Source organism: Marmota marmota, unplaced genomic scaffold, assembly GCF_001458135.2.
Source record: "Marmota marmota marmota unplaced genomic scaffold, marMar, whole genome shotgun sequence".
In the NCBI taxonomy this organism is placed as follows: Eukaryota; Metazoa; Chordata; class Mammalia; order Rodentia; family Sciuridae; genus Marmota; species Marmota marmota.
Genome location: NW_026000026.1, coordinates 73,145,400 through 73,167,486, shown reverse-complemented (window position 1 = coordinate 73,167,486; position 22,087 = coordinate 73,145,400). Strand labels below are relative to the sequence as shown.

The 22,087-nt window shown below is 53.7% G+C and overlaps 1 protein-coding gene across 3 annotated transcripts in view; it reads left to right on the top strand.

Annotated features, from left to right (window-relative positions):
* Pcdh1 (protocadherin 1) overlaps positions 1-22,087 on the top strand; it is a 22,457-nt gene continuing 370 nt past the window's right edge. Inside the window, exons 1-6 of one of the 3 annotated variants that reach the window (XM_048811708.1) lie at positions 1-24; positions 4,776-5,638; positions 8,557-10,752; positions 15,920-16,139; positions 17,115-17,153; positions 18,397-18,533. In XM_048811708.1, the coding sequence (XP_048667665.1) occupies positions 4,802-5,638; positions 8,557-10,752; positions 15,920-16,139; positions 17,115-17,140 (3,279 nt within the window). In that variant the 5' untranslated portion in view covers positions 1-24; positions 4,776-4,801 and the 3' untranslated portion in view covers positions 17,141-17,153; positions 18,397-18,533. Of the gene's footprint in view, positions 25-4,775; positions 5,639-8,556; positions 11,380-15,919; positions 16,140-17,114; positions 17,154-18,396; positions 22,079-22,087 lie in introns of those variants that run through there. The other 2 variants (XM_015498843.2, XM_048811709.1) reach the window with 2 other exon arrangements.

Genomic DNA, 22,087 nt, shown 5'->3' with positions numbered 1-22,087 from the left:
ACCTCTGTCATCAACCCTTCCCAGGTATGGATACAGATGAGGTCCCCTTGACTTTCCTTGGACTCTTGTCCCCTCATCCGTCGCTCCTATACCCCTGATGTTTCTTCTGCTCCTGAGGGAGATGGGTCCCTGTGTCTGTCCCTGCTTAAGCTCTGGCTTCTCAGTCCCCTGGACACCCATGCCACTGGGTGAATGCGAAGCACCCCTGCCCAGGAAAGCAGCCAGAGCCTGGGGAAGGGCAGATAAGGCACCAGTGGCTTCAAAGGCCACCGCTGAGACTAATGACTCCCCATACCAACTGCAGAGGACAAAGTTCAGAAGTGGTGGGGGCAGGGATGAGTAAGGGCCACTTAACTGCTGTTCCTGCCCTTCCCAGGAAGGGAAAGTCACCTGGCTTTCTATATCCTGATGGACCTTTGAATGAGCCACAACAGCCTGGGAGGCCTGGGTTCAATCCTAGAAGGCTAGCCTCCTCTTCCCTTTCTGTCCTGATGGTGGGCAGTGTTGGCAACAGGGCTGAGGTTCCTGTGTGCTGGGGTGGAGGTGGGGGTAACACAATAAACATCCCTTTCCAGCCTTAGGGATTACTGTTGATTCCCTTCCTGAATCCAGCCTTTCCTCCAGACTCTGGTATTTGAAGAAGCCCTGTTTCTCACATCCGAGCTCTTCCTCATACTGTTTCTCTGGCCTAAGATGATTAATATATTTTTGAGTCTCAATTTGACTTGTAATACGGGGACAGGGCTGTAATAATGAATATTATCTGTTTCAGAGGGTGGGGGGATTAAATGAGATCCTGTGTATGAAACGCTTAGCCGTGCCTTAGTGAAACCTTGCCTGCTGGGATGGTAATCGTGGTGCGCAATGATGGTGGTGTGGTGATGAGAGAGTTTGTATGGCCTCAGGCTTTTTCTTTCTTTTTTGATGCTGGGGATGGAACCCAGGACCTGGTGCGGGCCAGGCAAGCCCTTGACCACTGAGCTACACACACCCCCAGTGTTCAGTTTCTTAACTCAGTGGATCTATTGTATCCCAGAGTTGTTCCCAGATTGTCTGGGACCTTTGCATCACAATTGCCTTGGGGGTTTCTCCCGGTCCCACCTTCCAATCAAAATTCCTAAGGGTGGGGCCAGATAATACTTATTTTGAAAGAACTCTCCAGGTGCTTCAACCTTGAGAGGTTCTGCTTCTCTCCCAGAGTTTACCACTCCCAACTCCAATCTGGGGAAGACTCACTCCAGGCCCTTATTCCTCTACTCTTCCTGAATCTCAGGAACACCCCTGCACATTGACCCCAAGCTTTCCCTGTCTTGCATTTTACCCTGTGGTTCTCCTGGTTCTAACTTGGAAGCCGAATACTGTAATCCTTCTGGACTCTATCTCTGCCGACTGGAAGTAAGGGATCCTCTAAGGGTGAGAGAAATAGTGGGGTGGCGGGGGAGGGGGGACTACCTAAGAGGTCTCAGGTATTTGACCCTGAGATGGGGAGGAAGTCCCAAGTTGAAGACTGAATCTGTGGTTTTTGTAAAATTCTTAAAGGTTTGCCTGAATGGTTAAGAAACCTTGATCTGGAGAGGGGGAGTACAGGCAAGCAGTTACTGTTAAATTTCTCTTTTCTGCAAGGTTCAGGGTCATTCCCGTGGGCATCCCATCTAACCCCTAACCTGCCAACGCTTACACAGAGAATAGGGTTGCACAGTTATCCCATGTTGTGTATGTGGAGGAGGGTGGTGGCCAGGTGAAGGCACCCAAGAGAGAATGGGGTTCTTTGGAGACAGTCACTTGGGGATGGATTTGGGTTGGGACTTGAAATGATAAAATGAACTCTTTGCCAAGGTCCATGCAGATGAAGGGGATGTGGCTGGAGGGCAGATCCAAATGGAGCATCAGATATACTCCTCCTTCCTTTAAAGAGATTAAGATTGTAGCTGAGAATAAACATAGACACTAATTTGATAATGGCCTCACACACATTGAGTACTTTAATACTGAGGAGCTACTGAGGAGGGGCTTGTGTTTAGGGAAGTCTCCCCAGAAGAGGTGAAGTGTTTGAAATGTGTAAGGAACCATGCATTCAAGGAGCATTTGCTCTGCCCCCTAGGTGGAGAAAGGGAATCGGGGAATCAAATGCAAGTTGTCAACTAAACAACCCGTGATCAAGTGCTCCAGGATTAGCAGATAGTCATTGAGTAAAAATAACCAGTCCCTGGAAAGCTATTTATTGAGAGCCTACTGTGTGCCAGTCAGACCTGTCAGCTGCTGGCCCGGTATGACTGCGCTGAAGATGTTGAAGTAAGCAAAGTAGAGACTCTCCCACTCTGCTTACTGTCTTGTGACAGAGGTTAGCAAGTTTTTCAAAGAAGGACATAACTACAATTGTGCTGAGTACTTCCAGAGACCATTTATTAAGTACTTACATTGGGTTAGGTAGTCAGTCTATATTTTCTCAAACTGCCCCCCTTCCAGGAAATAGGTAGTATCTTTACTATTTTCAGATAAGAAAACTGAGGCTCTAAATAATTTGTTCCAGGTCACGTAAACAGGAAGTGGGCAGCCTGGCATCACAGTGATGCATGCCTATAATCTCAGTGACTCAGGAGGATTGCTGGTTCAAAACCAGCCTCAGCAATTTAGCGAGACCCTGTCTCAAATTTTTAAAAAGAGATGGTGATGTGGCTCAGTGGTTGAGTGTCCCTGGGTTCAATCCCTGGTACCACCACCACTACCAACAACAACAACAACAAAAAACAGGAAGTGGGCAGCTGAGGTTTGCCTTCGGATAACAACTATTCTCCCCACTGCTGTCTAACATGCCAAATGGGTACAGAGAGGCAGCCCAACAAAATTGACAGGAAGTTCTTGCTAGAACCATTGTCATGGTAGACTGGGCCAGTCTTTACTGTTGTACCCAGGATTATAAGTGCCCAATAAGCATTCGTTGAATGCATGAATGAGCACCTATTCTGGGCCTGGCTTCAAAAAGCCGCATGGGTGGGGGTTGAGGGAGTGAGTATACAAAGTTCTACCCCTTCCTTCAGGATGCTTGGTGTCTGCCGGGAGAGAGAACAACACAGGCGGGCGGTGTCCAAGGCAGCCTATGATTCATTGCTTTAGGATTGGAGCAGACAATAAGTGGCTGTGAGTTGGAGGAAGGAGAGGTCACTGTGGGTTGGAAAGGCCTGGGAAGGCTTCCTAGGGGGGCCAGAACCTGCCTTCAATGGGGTGGGTGTGGTCATCAATAGGCCTGGGGTGGGAATTCCAGAAGTAGAGCTGGTCTTCCAGGTATGCTGAGGGGAAGTGGGGAAAGGAGACTGAGCCTGAACCCTCCACAGAAATGCTGTTAGAGACTTTGAATTTGAGTAGAGGAGAGGCTCACCATGATTTTGTTGCAGAGGAGCGCAGTCACAACTGGGCCAGCAGCTAACAGGTCTGACTGGGGTCAGCAAATGGACAGCCTTGAAGTGGAGGGGGTGGAGAGATGGGTGAAAGAAGAGGGTGATAGTGGTGATGAGGATGCAGCTTGTGATTGGCTAGGACATACAGAGCTAGCTGGGGTGGGCAGGGAGAAGAAGGTGTGAGGTGGGGCTGGACCAGTTAGAGAGGAGGAGAGGCCGGGTGTGCAGTCGGAGCTGGACCTGTGTAGGGATAGGGGTCAAACAGGAGCCAGATGATCACCCAGAGTGGGGGTGGGGAAGGGGCCAGGGATAGGCTGGTGGTGTCATCGAAGCTCTGTCCCAGTTAGACCTGCTGGGCTTCAGTTGCAAAGGACAGGTCAGGGCAGCTCCCAATGCCAATTTGAGGGCCATTCAGCCCTGTGACCCCAATCTTGACCTCTATTCTCTTTGTGCACCTGCCCATGGAAAGAGGCAGAGAGAAGAGCCCTAGGAACTGTTCATATGCATATGTGTTTGTGTACACACACAAACGCAAATGCTCCTAGACACATGTTTGTGGGGGAAGTTGGAGAGGGCTAACACCTATTCTTCACCCTAGCCATTTTTACAAGTCTTGGTTAGTTCTGATTCAAGTTGGACCCTTGTGGGGGTGCTGTGGGTGATTATTGTCAGGAAAAGGGAATTGGACCTGTCACACTTCATATACTTATTATTGATGTGGCATCTCAGAAGAGAGAAATGAGATGTGTTCCCCTCTCCCTCCAGACAACCTGAGTAGCTCTAGTATGGGCAGTAAATGACCCCAGAAACTGGGTCATCTAGAGAGTACCTGCATCTCTTTCCTACTACATAGGTGGGAAGGGGTGATCCAGTTGGGGGTGCCCAAAGCCTAACCACTTGCTCTCTCCGTATCTCAGTATCAGGGTAATTACCATGGGTGACTAAGGCAGGATGCTGGTGAGAAGGAGGTGTTGGGCAAAGCAGAGAATAGGGAGGGAAAGAGGAAAGGAGGGAGGGCCCANCTGGTGAGAAGGAGGTGTTGGGCAAAGCAGAGAATAGGGAGGGAAAGAGGAAAGGAGGGAGGGAGGGAGGGAGGGCTAGGACCCAGGGAACATCAGGTGGGTAAGGGCGTTCCATGGGCGGGAGCTACTCTAGGCCTGCCAGGCCTCTTACAGGATCCTCCAGCTGGGCCAGGCACAGCTGCTACACCCAGCTGTGGGTAGAACTCAGGGTTCTGGACTCTGGTTTCTGGAACTGGGTTTTGGGGCTAGGATTGAATCTCCTTGTGGGAGAAGAGTGTGTAGGTGGAAGGGGGACAGCGGGGGCCTGGCTCTGGGCAGTCCTCAAGAGCAGCTTCCATTTTGCCTCTTTTCCTTGCAGCCCTCCTGATTCTAGAGCCTGCCAGGATGGGGTCCCTGAGGCCCAGCCCGGGCCCTGGGGGGCAGCGATTGCTGCTGCCCCCCTTGCTGCTGGCACTGCTGCTCCTATTGGCTCCATCCACAGGCCACGCCACTCGGGTAGTATACAAGGTACCAGAGGAACAGCCACCCAACACTCTCATTGGGAGCCTCGCAGCCGACTATGGCTTTCCAGATGTGGGCCACCTGTACAAACTAGAGGTAGGTGCCCCATACCTTCGAGTGGATGGCAAGACAGGTGATATTTTCACCACTGAGACCTCCATTGACCGTGAGGGGCTCCGTGAATGCCAGAACCAGCTCCCTGGTGAGCCCTGCATCCTGGAGTTTGAGGTGTCTATCACAGACCTCGTGCAGAACGGCAGTCCCCGGCTGCTAGAGGGCCAGATAGAGGTACAGGACATCAATGACAACACACCCAACTTCGCCTCACCAGTCATCACTCTGGCCATCCCTGAGAATACCAACATCGGTTCGCTCTTCCCTATTCCACTGGCTTCAGACCGTGATGCTGGCCCCAATGGCGTGGCATCCTATGAGCTTCAGGCTGGGCCTGAGGCCCAGGAGCTGTTTGGGCTGCAGGTGGCCGAGGACCAGGAGGAGAAGCAGCCACAGCTCATCGTGATGGGCAACCTGGACCGCGAACGCTGGGATTCCTACGACCTCACCATTAAGGTTCAGGATGGTGGCAGTCCCCCGCGTGCCAGCAGTGCCCTGCTGCGTGTCACTGTGCTTGACACCAATGACAACGCTCCCAAGTTCGAGCGGCCCTCCTATGAGGCCGAGCTGTCTGAGAATAGTCCCATTGGCCACTCGGTCATTCAGGTGAGAGATCCCCTCTATCTTCCTGTCAGGGTGACCCACCTTTAAAAATGGGAGCCCACCCCAACCAGCTGAGAACTCCTTTCACTTAGAGGATAAAAATGTCAGAACTGTGTCTAGATTTCTTCTCCCCATCCCTAGTCAGGTGAGACCCTCCCACCACCCAACTGGTGATTTTATTTTTCTCTATCAAGCTGTTAAGTGACATCACATCTGAACAGTGCCTACCCCTCTCCAAGGCAGATGTGAGTTAGAAACTCTGGAAAATGAAACTCCCCCTCAAGTCAAGGAGAGCCTTCTCCCCTTGCAAGGGATGCTAAGGTGGAACAAAAGGGCTGCTTTTTATCAGGTAGAACCTTCCCAAACAGGAGCAGGTGCCCTTTAATCAGGTGGGATTTTCCTGAAACTGGGGATACAGTCTCACTGCACCCCTCCCTGATGGAGTCCAATGAGATCATTTAAGTCAGATACTTCCTCCAAGTTCTGAAAAGTCATACAGGGGTATTTGTATACTCGCTTCTGCCCCTGGACATGGGGCACCCACGGGTGTGGGGTGTTTGGCACAGTAGGCGGGGGTCAGTTCCCCTCATGGAAGTTCTCAGCACTCCTCTCCATGGGAACTGCCCCAGGGGCTGGGCAGCTTGGTGGGGCTGGGGCCTGGGAGGGAGCAAAGAAAGCGTCCCTGCAGACAGGTGGGCGTATCTCCTGCTGTCATCTCGGCACTGGCCTCCTGCCAGCCCAGCTCCTTTTTCCTTCTCCACGGGCTGAAGCTGTCTGTTTGATGAGAGGGAGCTGAGGAGGGCTCAGCTGCCCTGGAGCCCATCACCCAGCCCAGGAGACCCTCATCCTAGGTCCCCATGCTGAAGTGGGTGGTGGGAGTTTCATCTTTTTTCGGAACTGATAGACTGGAATCTGGACAGGAGGATGAGAAAGAAAAGGGAGACAGACAGTGGGAATGGTGAATAATAATAGCCTAAGTGCCAGGCTCTGTTCTAAACACACCATGTGTATTATATAATTTAATTCTTACAGTACAGGGTAAGTGAGCATATCCCCATTTTACAGATGGGAATCTGAGCTCACAGAGATTAAGAAACTTGCCTAATGTCATAGCTGATAGATTCAGAGCCCACCATGGCTCACGTCCCACAGTGTGGATTTTTATAGCCTATGCGTGTAACAGCTTTACATCCTCCCAGCAAGATACAGCAGAAAAGCAGGACAGAGGGTCAGCTGAGAGGTGGACAGGCTAAAAAGAGAGGATGGGAGAGAACAGGTGATGGGAAAGAGGCAGGATCAGAACTTAGCAGGGACAGGAGGCAGACAGACAGAAGTCAAGAGTCACAGACAGAGACAAGAGACAGATGGCAGGAGACAGATAAAGGGCTGAGCCACCAATCTAGAGACAGGGAGACAGTGGGGCGCATAATCACATAGTTGGTGACAGATAAGACTGAGGTCTGCAGTAGGAGAAACTGTTAGGGTTGGGCCCTCATAGATTGGAACAGGCAGCAGGGTAGCTGGGAACCTCTGTAATAAAAGCCCTAGCAGGTATGGTATGAGTCCCTTCTAAGGGGAAGAAGGCCAGACAAGCAGTGGCTTGAGATCCCACTACCTGCAGTGCCCCGCATGGTATTAGCAACTGGTTTTGCAGAGACAGAAAGGAGGATAGATGGACAGATAGATAGGCTGATGGACAAAAAGAAAAAAAAAATATTTAGGGAGCACTCTCCATGTATCAGGCAGAGTTGACATTTTGACATGTATCATCCCACTTAATATTCCACAGTGAAATCAATTCCATGATTAATCCCCATCTTACACATTTGTAGACTAAGGCTTGGGGAAGTTCAATAATTGGCTCAAGGTTACATAGTTATTTGAGAAGTGGTAGAGCTAGGATTTGAACCCAAGACTTCTGTTTTAGAGAGTCTACCAAGTTATGCCTATCCCCCTCTGCACCCTGCCCTGCCATCACTTTGCCCTGGTGGTGACCTAACCCTAACCCTCATGTTTCACTCGAGAAGTGGTACCTCATGGCCAGTTCCACCTGGTTCTTTTTGTCCCATTCCTGCCCGTGTTTGTATAGACTTGGACCCAGTGCGCGTCGGCGTTGGCGTGGGAGGGCGTGCCCACTGCAAAGGGACAGACAGTTCATTGTTTGATGCTGGGAGCCCAGCCCGCTGCCAGCAGGCTCTGTGGCCTGCACCAACCCCTCCCTCCTGGCCGCAGGCTCAGGCCGGATTCCTCACATTGGTGCCTTGCCAGCACCAGCCAGCAGTCGAAGGAACCGCTGAAACAGGTTTCCCCAGTTTAACAGAGCAGTGGCTGGGCCTGGCCTGGCAGGCTCCCTCTGACCCACATCACTATCTGGCTGCTTTCAGAAGAAATTCCCTCACCTGTAGCCTCCAGGTGGGCATGTGGTTCTCCACTCTTGCATACACACATTCACACATACCTTCTCATGGTTACACATAAGCACACACAGCTCACAATCATATGCGTGTTTGTGCATGCATGCACACCATCTCTACTACCCACACACCTTTCCATCTCAGCAGTTGGTTAGGAGCCACTTTAATTGGATGAAAGTGTTGCTGGTTAGATCCTAACCGCCATATTTGGGTGGACCAGTAGAGGAATGAGAAGGAGTTTAATTCTGCCATGTACCATCTCTACTGGCAGTTTGCATCACTATTGAAGATTTGCAGGCTGCATCTGGGCTCTTCAGGAAAAGAGCCAAAGTGCCAGGGCTGGGGAAAAGGTTGTACACATGCCACTTTTGGAAAGGGCACTAAGTCAGATTCGTTGTGTTTGCCATGATCATTGGAAAGGACTTTGGCAGCACACATGTACCCCTGAACTTGCTATCCCTGGTCTAACCCAGTCTGTTCTCCTTGTTTTTTGCTTCTACCCTATAGGTGAAAGCTAATGATTCAGATCAAGGCGCTAATGCAGAGATCGACTACACGTTCCACCAGGCACCTGAAGTTGTGAGGCGACTTCTGCGACTGGACAGAAACACTGGACTCATCACTGTTCAGGGCCCTGTGGACCGTGAGGACCTGAGCACTCTGCGCTTCTCTGTACTTGCCAAGGACCGAGGCGCCAACCCCAAGAGTGCCCGTGCCCAAGTGGTTGTGACTGTGAAGGACATGAATGACAATGCTCCCACCATTGAGATCCGAGGCATAGGACTGGTGACCCATCAAGATGGGATGGCTAACATCTCAGAGGATGTGGCGGAGGAGACAGCCGTGGCTCTGGTACAGGTATCTGACCGAGATGAGGGAGAGAATGCAGCTGTCACCTGTGTGGTAGCAGGTGACGTGCCCTTCCAACTTCGCCAAGCCAGTGAGACGGGCAGTGATAGCAAGAAGAAGTACTTCCTGCAGACCACCACCCCACTTGATTACGAGAAGGTCAAAGACTACACCATTGAAATTGTTGCTGTGGACTCTGGCAACCCCCCTCTCTCTAGCACTAACTCCCTCAAGGTGCAGGTGGTGGATGTCAATGACAATGCCCCTGTCTTCACCCAGAGCATCACGGAGGTGGCCTTTCCAGAAAACAACAAGCCTGGTGAAGTGGTGGCTGAGGTCACTGCCAGCGATGCTGACTCCGGCTCTAATGCAGAGCTGGTTTACTCTCTGGAGCCTGAGCCGGCTGCCCAGGGCCTCTTCACCATCTCACCTGAGAATGGAGAAATCCGGGTGAAGACGTCCCTTGATCGGGAACAGAGAGACAGCTATGAGTTGAAAGTAGTGGCAGCTGACCGGGGCAGCCCCAGCCTCCAGGGCACAGCCACCGTCCTCGTCAATGTGCTGGACTGCAATGATAATGACCCCAAATTTATGCTGAGTGGCTACAACTTCTCAGTGATGGAGAACATGCCAGCGCTGAGTCCAGTGGGCATGGTGACTGTCATCGATGGGGACAAGGGGGAGAATGCCCGGGTGCAGCTCTCAGTGGAGCAAGACAATGGTGACTTTGTTATCCAGAACGGCACAGGCACCATCCTGTCCAGCCTGAGCTTCGACCGAGAGCAGCAGAGCACCTACACCTTCCAGCTGAAGGCGGTGGACGGCGGCGTCCCACCTCGCTCAGCTTACGTTGGCGTCACCATCAATGTACTAGATGAGAACGACAACGCACCCTTTATTACTGCCCCCTCCAACACTTCCCACCGGCTGCTCACCCCGCAGACACGTCTTGGTGAGACTGTCAGCCAGGTGACAGCCGAGGACATTGACTCTGGTGTCAACGCTGAGCTGACCTACAGCATTGCTGGTGGCAATCCTTATGGACTCTTCCAGATCGGGCCAAATTCAGGTGCCATCACCCTGGAGAAGGAGATTGAGCGGCGCCACCACGGGCTGCACCGCCTTGTGGTGAAGGTCAGTGACCGTGGCAAGCCTCCACGCTACGGCACAGCCTTGGTCCATCTTTATGTCAATGAGACCTTAGCCAACCGCACACTGCTGGAGACTCTACTGGGTCACAGCCTGGACACACCACTGGATATCGACATTGCTGGGGACCCAGAATATGAGCGCTCCAAGCAGCGTGGCAATATCCTCTTTGGTGTGGTGGCTGGTGTCGTGGCTGTGGCCTTGCTCATAGCCCTGGCAGTGCTTGTGCGCTACTGCCGGCAGCGGGAGGCCAAGAGTGGCTATCAGGCTGGTAAGAAAGAGACCAAGGACCTGTATGCCCCCAAGCCCAGTGGCAAAGCCTCCAAGGGAAACAAGAGCAAGGGCAAGAAGAGCAAGTCCCCGAAGCCTGTGAAGCCAGTGGAGGACGAAGATGAGGCCGGATTGCAGAAGTCACTCAAGTTCAACTTGATGAGTGACGCCCCTGGGGACAGTCCCCGCATCCACCTGCCCCTCAACTACCCACCAGGTAGCCCTGACCTGGGCCGCCACTACCGTTCTAACTCCCCACTGCCTTCCATCCAGCTGCAGCCCCAGTCACCCTCGGCCTCCAAGAAGCACCAAGTGGTGCAGGACCTGCCGCCTGCAAACACATTTGTGGGCACCGGGGACACCACGTCCACGGGCTCTGAGCAGTACTCCGACTACAGCTACCGCACCAACCCCCCCAAATACCCCAGCAAGCAGGTAGGCCAGCCCTTTCGGCTCACCACGCCGCGGCCCCCACCCCACCCCTACGTCGGGGCCATCTGGACCGAGGTGTGGGAATGACAGCAGGTGTAGCATTCCTGCCGCATTCACTAGTCCACCTGGGGGCCAGCCTGAGCCATAGTGGGAGGTGGGACCTCAGATCTGGAGACACTGGGGCCTTAATGACCTTGCTGCCTCACCTAGGCATGGGGGTTAGGCTGAGTGGAAACCAAGGGAGGGCATGCTCTATGGTCTCCTCCCTGCCCCCTCCCCACTGGGGAGAGGCCTGTGACTTGTCAGATCCCTGGATGCTGGACCAGCTGCTGGGGCTGATGGGCAGATGAGCAGAAGGGTTTGGAAATGGGGGTCAGGAAAATTGGGAAGATGTCTATTCCAAACCTGGGTCTCTGAGACCAGCCATAGGTGCTTTTCTAGAGGGGAAACAGGGAGATCTAGGGTCCTGGTTGGGAACCAGATGGGGAATCTGCTAGGGAGGGGGTCCTCCCAACTTGTGCCTTCTCTGTGTACTATGTATTAATCTCTTCCTCACCCGGGGCTGGGCCCCATATCCCCTACCCCAGCCCTATACACTTGTCCCTGACAATAAAGTTCTCTATTTTTGGAGTTTTGGTTTCTTATTTTCCTGGAACTGAGAGAAGAAGCGAGAGAGACTGGAAGCAGCCCTTGGTCCTCAGGTCCTGCCTCAATTTCCCCATCCCTCCTCTTTACCCCTTCCCAGCTTAGACTTGCCTATTCTACTGCAACCCTATCTTAGCATACCATCTCCCCACCCACCCCACACCCAAATCCATGTCTAGGGAAAGTTCCCTCCTGAACAGCCTTCAAATGGAGGCATCTGGTAGCCTGTTCCCTTGCCCCATGCTTCAGACCTTCTCCCTAAGAATGATACCCTTCTCCAAATAAGGGTGGGTAGAGATGCACACAAGTCTTGCGCTGTCTCCATGGTCCAAGACTTAATTTTTCCAGACTGTCCAATTGGGAAGCTCAACAGACCTCAGACCAGACCACCTGTGGTGTAGCAAGCAGCCTGCTTGCCTTTGGTGACGCCAGAGAACCTCTTTATTACACCAGTCACCCTCCCTCAGGGCCAAGATCTTCCCCCAAGTCCCTTTCCCAGCCTCTTCATCATGACACCACCTACACCCAGCAATTAGCTAGCCCTGCCCTGTGTCTCCCCACTGTGATCAGGGCCTGGGCTGTAGGGAGGGAGGGCCCAGGGAGAGGCAAGGGACTTCTTGAGTCTTTGCCATGACCTGCTCTGCCCCTCCACTCTTGGGTGCTTCCTTCAGCTCCTTGCTCTGACCAGCAAGGCTGCTGGCCTTCACTCTCTCTCTCTCCATCTCTCACTTCTTGCTCTCCTAGGTCTGCCCTGTCCTTAATTTGTCCTGTCCTTGGTTGTGCCTAAGGGAGGCTAAAGTGTGGGTGAGGGGCCTCAGGTCCTGGGGGAGTCTCTGAGGCCAGAGGCAACCTATCTCCATGGTGACCGAAGAGGCTCAAGACACTCCCAGGAGGTCCAAGGCGCCTGCTTTCTCCTTGATACCATCTACAAACTCCCTGATGCCCTGGGATACCTCCAAAATAAAACCTCTTAAGGACTTTGGAGGAGTGGGGAAGTGAGATGTGACTGAATCATATTTCTTTTGGGCAAATTAAATATTTATAGCGTGACCTCCAGCAACTCCCATTCTTTCTCTTCCATTTCTGGCCTTATAACCTCTGCTTCTTTTCCCCATTTCCCTAGTTCCTTCATTTCTTTCCCAGGTCTGATTTTTCCCTCATCAGCTCCATCTCAACCCAATCCATCCATAGAGCCACACCGAATATATTCTTCCAACATTTCAACACAGCCAAGCCATACCACCTGTTGTCATCATCAAAATATAGGCCAGGGGCTGGGATATAGCTCAGTTGGTAGAGTGCTTGCCTTGCATGCACAAGGATATGGGTTCAATCCCCAGCACCAAAAAACAAAACAAAACATATATATGCTAGGATGGGGATATAGCTCAGTGGTAAAGCCCTTGCCAAGCATGTGCAAGGCTTCAGGTTCAACCCCCAGAACTGAAAACAAAAACAAACCACCATGGGCCGAGCTCCTACTGTGTGTTCAGACTCTTTGATGAAAAAATGGTTGTACTTGTAGCCCAAGACACAAGTGAGATGAATCATGTCAAGTGAGAAGTTCCAAAGTAAATCTATTCCCAACTTGTTCCAAGCAACTACTTCGATTGCTGCTATTCACTTCCATTTTTTGAGGCCTTACTAGGTTAGGTGCAGGTATCTAAGTTCATTCAGTCCTCATGACTGATATGAGCTGGTAGGTCCTCTTATTCTTCATTTTTCAGAAGTGAAAACTAGTTAGTGATTGAACCAAAATTCACACAAAACATCAGAAAATCTGATTTCCAGAATTTCCCATTATCCATGTGCTATTTTAAAAAGGGTTCGTGATTGGTAGTAAGAGATTCACTATCATTAGCCTATTAAAGGATCTGCAAACCATGCAAGAAGGGGGAAAAGGGTTAAACTCAGCTCTTGAGTTTCCTGAATTTATCTGACCAGAGTGTCTTTCCCTTTTTTTGAGGAGCATGGTATGGGCTTCTGGGAAGAGATTGTGAATTCTGAACCAACTTGTCAACCATGAGCCAGGACTTGGGCAAGAGGGTCCCATCCCCTTGCCTATGGTCACCGTGTGAGCAAACTCCTGAGGCAGGAGTGAGCATGACTACACTGGAGGCAGGGAGAGGCCAGAGAGGAGTGTTTGGGCTGGAGTGGAGGGTGCAGGAGAGAGCTGAGAGATGAGATTGAAAGCACGGTAGGTTGTGGAGGACATGGATGCCTTGCCAAAGGAAATGGAGGTCCCTGAAAGCTCAGGCATTTTTCAGATGAACTGAGTTTAGAAAATTCACTGGAACTTAAAGAGGAGCAGAGGTGAAGGTCCAAAGTCAAAATTCTAAGGTTTGAACTAAGAGGGTGGCAATGGGGGTGATGGGTGGACTTGGAGGAATTTAGGGAGAAAGGACCCCCTGGATTCAAGGCCACTATGGATATGGGATGTGGGGAGCTGCCAGGATTCCCAGATGGATGGAGGTCTGCCTTCTGAGTGTGGGTAATGGAATGGTGATGAGATCATTGTCTCTGTGGAGGCTGATTGAAGAAAAATAATTCGGTTTCAGACCTGTTGAATCTGAAGGGTCAGAAGGGGCAGCTAATTAGAATGATCCAACAAGTGCCTCAAACATCAGAACTGGAGTTAGATTCAGTTCCAGGCTTTGACGCTTTGATAGTCATAGAATTATAGGAAATATTTTGTTGAATACAACCCAACCCTCCATTTTACAGAAAAACATCATAGGAAAAGAGCTCAGGTGACTTGCCTGGTGGGCAGAACTGAAGCCCTCCATTACCAGATGTGAGCCCTATAGGGAGGGAGAGCTGCTAATCAAAGTCTTAAAAGAAAACTGAAAAGAGAAACACCCACAACCATGCTGCCCTGTGCCTTCCAGAACTTTCCTGGAGCCTGTTCACCCCAAAAGCAAGAGGACTATGCTCCTTTATAACCCCAACCCCAAATGTGCATGTTAATTCTGGGGGCCTCATCTCTCATCGCCCAAATTTTTCAGTGTTGGGGATCACAGTATAGGTTCCCAAGGTGGGGCAGTTCTGGGCCACCTTCCCATTGGTGCCATAGTTCCTTGTCCTGATAGCCTCCCCACCCCAGCTGCCCGCAGTCAGATGGAGACTGTGTGTGTGGTAGGGGGAATCAGGAGGGAGGTCTGCAGACCTGGGACCACTTCCTCTGGTCATCCTCACAACCTCCTACTGAGAGCTAGAGAGTAAAGACAAAGTGCTGCCAACGCAGGGAGGATTCGAGGAGTCTGGAGGGTCAGTGGCAGGGCCTGGGCCCTGCTGCTCCCACTTGGCCTCCAGGGAACCTGGAGGTGCCTTCCACACTCCTAGTTTCTGGTTGGCAGGAAAACCAGTGGCAAATCCCAGGTGGGTGTTTGGGTGGCTGGCTGATTGTGCCAAGTGCCAGGCTGAGGTTGCCAGGTTCCTGGGCTGATTGTTAACCCATGGCAGGCAGATGGGGGCTGCTGGCTGGAAGCAGCCTGCCACTGCTCCACTCTCCTGAACCCCAGCACCCAGTCTAAGCTCCAAGTCTAACTCCACCAAGCCAGAGGCCCCTCCTGGAGCTCCTTCCTATTTCCTAGAAGGAGTCTCCGTTTGAGGCCAACTTGCCTAATTTCTGATGGATGCCATTCCCTCCCCCATGCCAGTCTCCTTTCAGGGCCCTGCCCTCTACAGTCAGTATTCTGTTTGCTGATCTGGAGGACAGGGGAGTTTCCACTGTTCTGCTCCCCCACCCCAGGTGCCCTGGCTTGTTCTCAGGCTCCCTCTCCAGTTCCCTTCCACCCGTTTCCACTCCCAGGTCTCTCTGGAGGGGAATGAGGTGAGGCTGGGGGTGGTGGGTGGTACTCAGCAGGGAATCCTGAGGTGGCCTCAGCACTCAAACCAGGATGAGGAACAGGATGAGAAAGAGTTGGCACCTCATTCGGATGGAGGCCATGGGAGTAACAGAGCAGTGAGACAGGTGAGGAGCTGGAGTCTGGAAGGTGCTCTTGGGAAATTAGGGGACTATTCTGGCATTGGAGAGCTGTTTGGGAGTTAGAAGTACTGCTTTTAGGAAGCTGTTCTGGAAGCTTGAGGTTGTGCTGGTGTTTAGAAGCCATGATGGCATTTGGGGAATTGGCTGGCGTTGTGCTGTTCTGGTGTTGGGCTCTACTCTTATCAGGGACTGTTCTGAAATTAAAGGGAGACTGTGCCTGTATCGGGGAGCTAAACCAGAACTAGAAGGGCTGTGCTGTAACAAGTAGTCATGCTGGACAGAGTGACTAGAGTGGCCTGGGGGCTATAATAACACTGAGGCCTGAGCTATGTGGGACTTTCTTTGTGTGGACTTGGCTGTTCTGGGAGCTGTCCTAGAATTGAGGAGCAGTCCTCTACTGGAGCCTCTGCTTTCTGGGGTCTACGCTGTGCTCTGGGCTGGGACTTCTTGGTTGCTGCTGAGGCCTGAGGGGGCTTTGCTGGGGCTGGGGCCTGGTGTGGTGCTGGCAGCCAGCAGTGACACTCTCTCTTCCTGCAGTTACCTCACCGTCGTGTCACCTTCTCGGCCACCAGCCAGGCTCAGGAGCTGCAGGACCCATCCCAGCACAGTTACTATGATAGTGGCCTGGAGGAATCTGAAACACCATCCAGCAAGTCATCCTCGGGGCCCCGACTCGGTCCCCTGGCACTGCCTGAGGATCACTATGAACGCACCACCCCCGATGGCAGCATAGGAGAGATGGAGCACCCTGAGAATGGTGAGGAGCGTCGGCATGGTCGAGGCACCCCAGGAATGAGTAGAAGCCTGAGAATGGTGACAAGACCTTAAAAATATCCTCCATTTATTGAGTTCTTCTTGTGTGTTCAATAGTATTCACCGTGCTGAGTGCTTTCAGGTATATATTCGTTTACTCCTCACAACCACTCTCTGATCTGAGAACTTTATTGTGCCCACTTTACAGTGGAAGAATCTGAGGCTCAGAGAGGTTAAGTCACTTGCCCAAATTCATACATCTAGGAAGCAGCAGACCTGGGAGGGATACACACTCAGGTTTCTCTGAGACCAGAGCCCTTGCATTCAGCACTACCTTTCACTGACTCCCTGGGAACAGGGACCCTGAGAACAGTGGCCAGAAGGCTCAGGTAACGGTGAGGAAAACTTAAAGGCAAATGGTAGCCCCCTAATAAGGTGGGAGGGCCTTGAGAATAGAGAATGGAACCCAAATGCTGTAAGGAGCTCAGAAAATTATAGGATGACCCCCTGGAGAGAGAAGTGGGAGAAACTGTGGCTGAGGAAGAGCTGCAGGGAGGTCTGGGAGGGGAAAGACTGTCTGGGAGGGGTTTGGTGGGTGATGGAAGGGAGGTGTGGGCCTGAGCAGAGGTCAGCGTGGAGATGGATGATGTGTACTGTCAGAATGTGTGTGCGCTGTGCATGTGTACGTGCATGGCTGTGTGTGCATGAAGGCGTCCAAGGCAGCTGTGAAGATGGGGAGCCTGAATAAGCTAGCCCTTGGGGTGGCGAGACTCTTAACTTGGAGTTGTCCTTGGTTCTCATCCCCTCCTTCAATCCAAAGTCACCCCTCTCCAAAAGATGAAAACTTCCACTCCCCACCCCTCAGTCAGAGGGCCCTGTCGAAATCTCCTTGGCCCTAGGTCTCAGAGGGCCCTTTGCCCCACGCCTGCCCCTCCATGTGTGATCTCATGCCCGTCTCGTCCTTTTTGTGCCCGCGCAGAGCCGGCTGGCCGGAGCAGGCCCTGAGGCAGAGTGCCAGGTATGTGGGAGCTGCTCTGGGGTCTGGGGTCTGTGGGACTCTGCCCAGCACCCAGCCCCGCCCACCAGTGCTCCGTGCCACACTGGGTCCCCTAACTCTGCCCTGAAGATTGGCACATTGAGGGTTAACAACAGAGCTGTCCCCTCCTCACCTTGCCCTGGCTAGAGGCCAAGCCAGGGTGGGTGGTGCCAGGGGAGCCCTGCCCCAGGCAGTGCTGCTCAGTTATGTCCCTAAGGGTGGGTCACTGCCTGGTGCTATCCCAGAGCGAGGGCGGGATAGGGGCAGCTGTGACAGGAAGTGCTCATGGCCCAACCGTTCCCATGGAGATCCCTGCTGCCCAGCAACCGCACCGGCTACTGCTGATGTCAGGCGGCCAACTCCTGTTCCCGTGGGTGTTCTTCTGGGCAGGGAGCCGGGGAAAGGCCAGGGGTGGTGGTTGGCAAGGGGGCTGGAGTGAGGTGGGCAGGGGCTGCATGAGTGTGCTTGTGGGTGTATGAGTGTGTGTTTGTGTATGAACATCTTGCATAGAAACTCTCCCCTCCCCCTGGCTTTAAAGCAAGGCCTCCCGTGCTGGGCAGAGAGGGCTTCCAAGATAAGTGGGAGCACAGGAGGTCTGAGGAGCCTTAGACAGAAGGTATGTGCCCATCTTTGTTTGAGAACAGAGTTGTCCAGTGCAACAGATGTGTGTCCATGCCTATCAGACTGTGTGTGTGTGTGTGTGTGTGTGTGAGAGAGAGAGAGAGAGAGAGAGACAGAGAGAGAGAGAGGGAGAGGGAGAGGGAGAGAGAGATATGAGAGGAGTCTGGTGAGTTCTTAAATGAGGATGGGGGGGTTTCCTCCAAACACCAAGGGGTAGAATTGCATGTTTAAACCTGTCTGGAGACAGACGACAAGTGTGCAGATGAGTTGTGTGTTTGTGCACCTGTCTGAGGGCAGATTTGGTGGGTGTGTGAGAAAAGCACGGGAGGGTGGGTGAGACTAGAAGAAACGTGTCTATTGAAGGAACGTGTCTATTTAAGGATAGGTTTTTGTGTGTGTGCATGTGTGCATCTGAGAGGGCTATGTGCACAGTGGGCTTTTGGTGGAGAGTGGGAGGGTGTGTGTCTATTTGAAGGGTGTGTGCCTGTGAGCTCAGTGGGCAGGAAGAGTCCCACACCCCTGTGTAGATACCAGTGGGAGACCATGGAGCAGATCTTTTCCAGGCGCCATGCCCGATGACTGTCCTCCCTGCTCTCTCCTGCAGACCTCCGCCCTCTGCCTGATGTTGCCATGACGGGCACGTGTACCCGGGAGTGCAGCGAGTTTGGCCACTCTGACACATGCTGGATGCCTGGCCAGTCATCTCCCAGCCGCCGGACCAAGAGCAGCGCCCTCAAACTCTCCACCTTCGTGCCTTACCAGGACCGAGGAGGGCAGGAGCCTGCGGGCGCCGGCAGCCCCAGCCCCCCGGAAGACCGGAACACCAAAACGGCCCCCGTGCGCCTCCTGCCCTCCTACAGTGCCTTCTCCCACAGTAGCCATGATTCCTGCAAGGACTCGGCCACCTTGGAGGAAATCCCCCTGACCCAGACCTCGGACTTCCCACCCGCAGCCACACCGGCATCTGCCCAGACGGCCAAGCGCGAGATCTACCTGTGAGCCCCCTTCTGGCCGGCCGGCTACTCCTCCCCTAGCCGCCGGCCAGCTCCCAGATGGGCCCATTCCAGGGCCCCCACTCTTGACCCCTCCAGTGTGGACTCCACGGCCAGGGCCCCCCAGTGTGGGGGAGTACTGGCCTCCTGACCACACTGGCCCTTCCCCCATGCAGGGTCCAAGTCCTCTCCCTCATTTCCATCCCCCAGCTCCCAGGAGCCTCTTCTTCCCCTTTATGGGGCTCCTCCCAGCTGATGCCCAAGAGGGCTCCTCTACAGTAACTGGGCTCCCTTCTCTCAACTTCTAGGGAGTACCCCCTCTCTTTGGGCAGACGGTGGAGTCAAGGGTGGGCAGCACACTTTTAACTCATAGTTTCCCACATGACCAACCAGGGTGGGGATAGCATGCCCCATTTCAGCCCTGAAACAGGGCTGAACTGGGGAGCCCCTCGCCCTTGGAACTTCCAGAGGAAACTCTTGACCACCAGGGGCTCCCTGAAGGGCTTTTGTTACCAAAGGTGGGATGGGGAGGGGTGGAGTAGGGCGGAGGCCTTGTCTTCCAGTACTGCTCCTGGGCTGGCCCACCTACCTACCACATGTCCATGCCTGGTCCCATCTGAGCTCCCTACTTCCCTACTGGTCATGCAGTGTCTGTATATAAGGACCTTGGAATGATGTCCCCATTTCTGCCTGATTTGCAACTTTTCTCGTTGATGTTGTGTTGTCTAGGGGGACCCCTCTGGGGGGGGGACCTGCCCTGCCCTCCTCCCTGCCGCAGTGCCCCCCTCCAGGCCTCTATTGTTCCATGTTGTAAATACCCCTGGGCCGTGGTGGGATGGGGTGCAGGCCAGGGAAACAACGGGTGGGTGGGGGTGGGGATGGGGGTAACATTCGCCTATCAGCAGAGCTGGGCTTTTATTTAATTTTTTTTAAAAAATACAAATCTCTATTTTTTTGGAACTGTTGCGCTGTGCCCTGGGGGGGATCCCCGCTCAGGCTGGCCTCCCACGTCCAGATGAGCATCACAGAGGGGCCCTGAGGCTGTGAGGGGGCAGCTGGACAGGGGTGGGATGACTGTGCCTCTGGCCTGGTTGGGTGAGTTGGGAGCAGGAAGGTTTGCTCAGGGGGTGGCTGGTAGCTGCCTCCAATATGGGGGGGGCCTGCACCCTGCCCCCTCCCTGCCTCTCAACCCCCAGCCCCTGCCATGACTGACCCGTCAGCCTGTAAAACCACCATTGCCTTGATCTCAGGGGGTGGGAAGGGCTGCCTCAGGGCACCCTGGGCTCCAGGCCCCCTTCTTCCAGTTGGGCTTCCCTTCACCAAGGTCAGAGGTCCCATGAGGGAGGGGGAGGGGAGATTGGGGGGCAGAGAAGCCCAGTCAGCCATGATGAGGTGGGGTTCTTTTCTTCACCTCAGGGGGCCAGGGTGTGAGCGGCATCCTGCAGAGCCCCCATCTCCCACTGTGGCCATCTCAAAGCCTCAGCCCCTCTTCCTTCCAGAAACCCCCACTGCCTTGGCCCATACCTCTCCGGCTTCCCAGGGGCCCAGGCTGGGAGGCTGGAGACTCAGGGGTATGGCCCTTGCTTGACTTAGTCTAAGCTTGGGGCAGGGGTGGCCCAAGTGTGGGAGGGGAGGGTACAGGCTGCTGGGTCATCTGGTGCCTTTGGGAGCTGTGCTGCTGGGGTCTTTACTCCTGTAACTCCAGAGACCCCACCCCAGAAAAGCCAGGGGGCTATAGAATCACCCTATTCTCTGTCCCCCTTACCCCTCACTTGGTTTGGGGTAACAGTGCTGGGAAGGAGAGCATTGTTAGGCTGGTGGCCCCGGCCTCCACAGCCCTTCTATGGAGGGTAGTGGGTAGAGTGGGCTGGGGTGGCAGCAGCCAGGTCTAGGGGTTGGCCAAAGGCTCCTTTCCCTGGGGGAGGCCCAGAAAGTGGGCTGGGGGCTTGTTAAAGAGACAGCCCCTTTTCCCTGCACAAACGGGGCAGGTGCAATAGTGGTAGAGTTGGTAGCATGAGGTGCCCATTTGGTGGGGCTGAGGCCTCGAGGGCTGTCCTGGGTCCTGGAATTCTGGATTCAGGCAAAAAGATTGTATGAGGCCTGTTTGCTTGGTGGAGAGGGTGGTCCAGACAAGAGGCATTCCTCAGGTCAGTGGACTCCTGTTGGAAGCCTCTGAGGCCTGGTCCCCTGCCCTGGCCTTGGAGAACTCCTGAGCACTGAGTGGAAGGGCAGAGGAGCATTTTGCACAATGGAGAAGCCAGAAGGAAGGGGGTAGCCCAGATGGCTGGGAGGGCTGAGAAGCACACAGAAGTCCTTCCCACAGACCAAGGCAGAGCCCCGGCCCCCTGGTTGGGGTCAGGGTTCTGAGTCTGTTACCACCTGGGCACTCAAGAGGTGAAACCAAAGGTGGGCAGGGGATGGGTGACAGCACTGGGGACTAGGTTGGTCCTAGGTCTGTGAAGCCCCTCCCAATGCCTTGTGTCGCTGTACAGTTTTATGTACAAATAGGCGACATTTGGCCAGAGGAGACCTCCCTCAAACCCAGCCTGACCCAGTCAGTGTCTTCCTAGAGGGAACCTAGTTGGTTCCCATCCCCCTACTTCAGAGCATATCTCTTGGTAGAGGAAGAATATATGGGGACAAATTTCTCTCCTAGAGTCCCTGAAGCATCTCATGGGGCAGGGAGTGTCTCTGGGCAGCCCTGACCTCTGGGGGCTCCCTAGCCCCTATGTCTCCCCTTGGGAGTCTCTGGAGGACTTGTATTCCTGCTGGGGGCCATGGGAGCATGTCTCCCTCCCTTCTCAGGCTCTTGGGGAGCCTGTTTTTCTCCCAGGGTTCCTGGGAGCACTTGAGACAAGTCAGTCTTGGGCCAACTCTCTTCCCAGGGAAGGGGGCTATCTCTGATGCGCCCGAAAAGGGATGTTTCTGGCCCTCCCCCCATCTCTCCCATGGGGGGTGTCTTTGCCCTGCAGCACTTTGGGATGAGGCTGGGCATCTCTGAGTTGTCTTTTCTCCTAGGGGCTCTGGGATACCTCTCTCTCCCCAGGGCGGGGCCTCTGGAGCCATTTCTTCCCTGGGTGGGGGTTGTCTCCGGGCGTTGGGAGGGCTTGTGTTGGCTGTGAGAAGGTCTCTTAGGGGGCGTCTCCATGCGGGACTTCTCTGGGAGGGGGGACTGTGTCTCGCCCATGGGGTTCCGGGCGGGTATGTCTGCCCATGGGGAGGGGGAGACTGTGTCTCCTCGGGTTATCTGAGTGGGGAGGGGGGCCGTGTCTCTCTCGTGTGTCGGGGAGGGAGGTCGGGGAG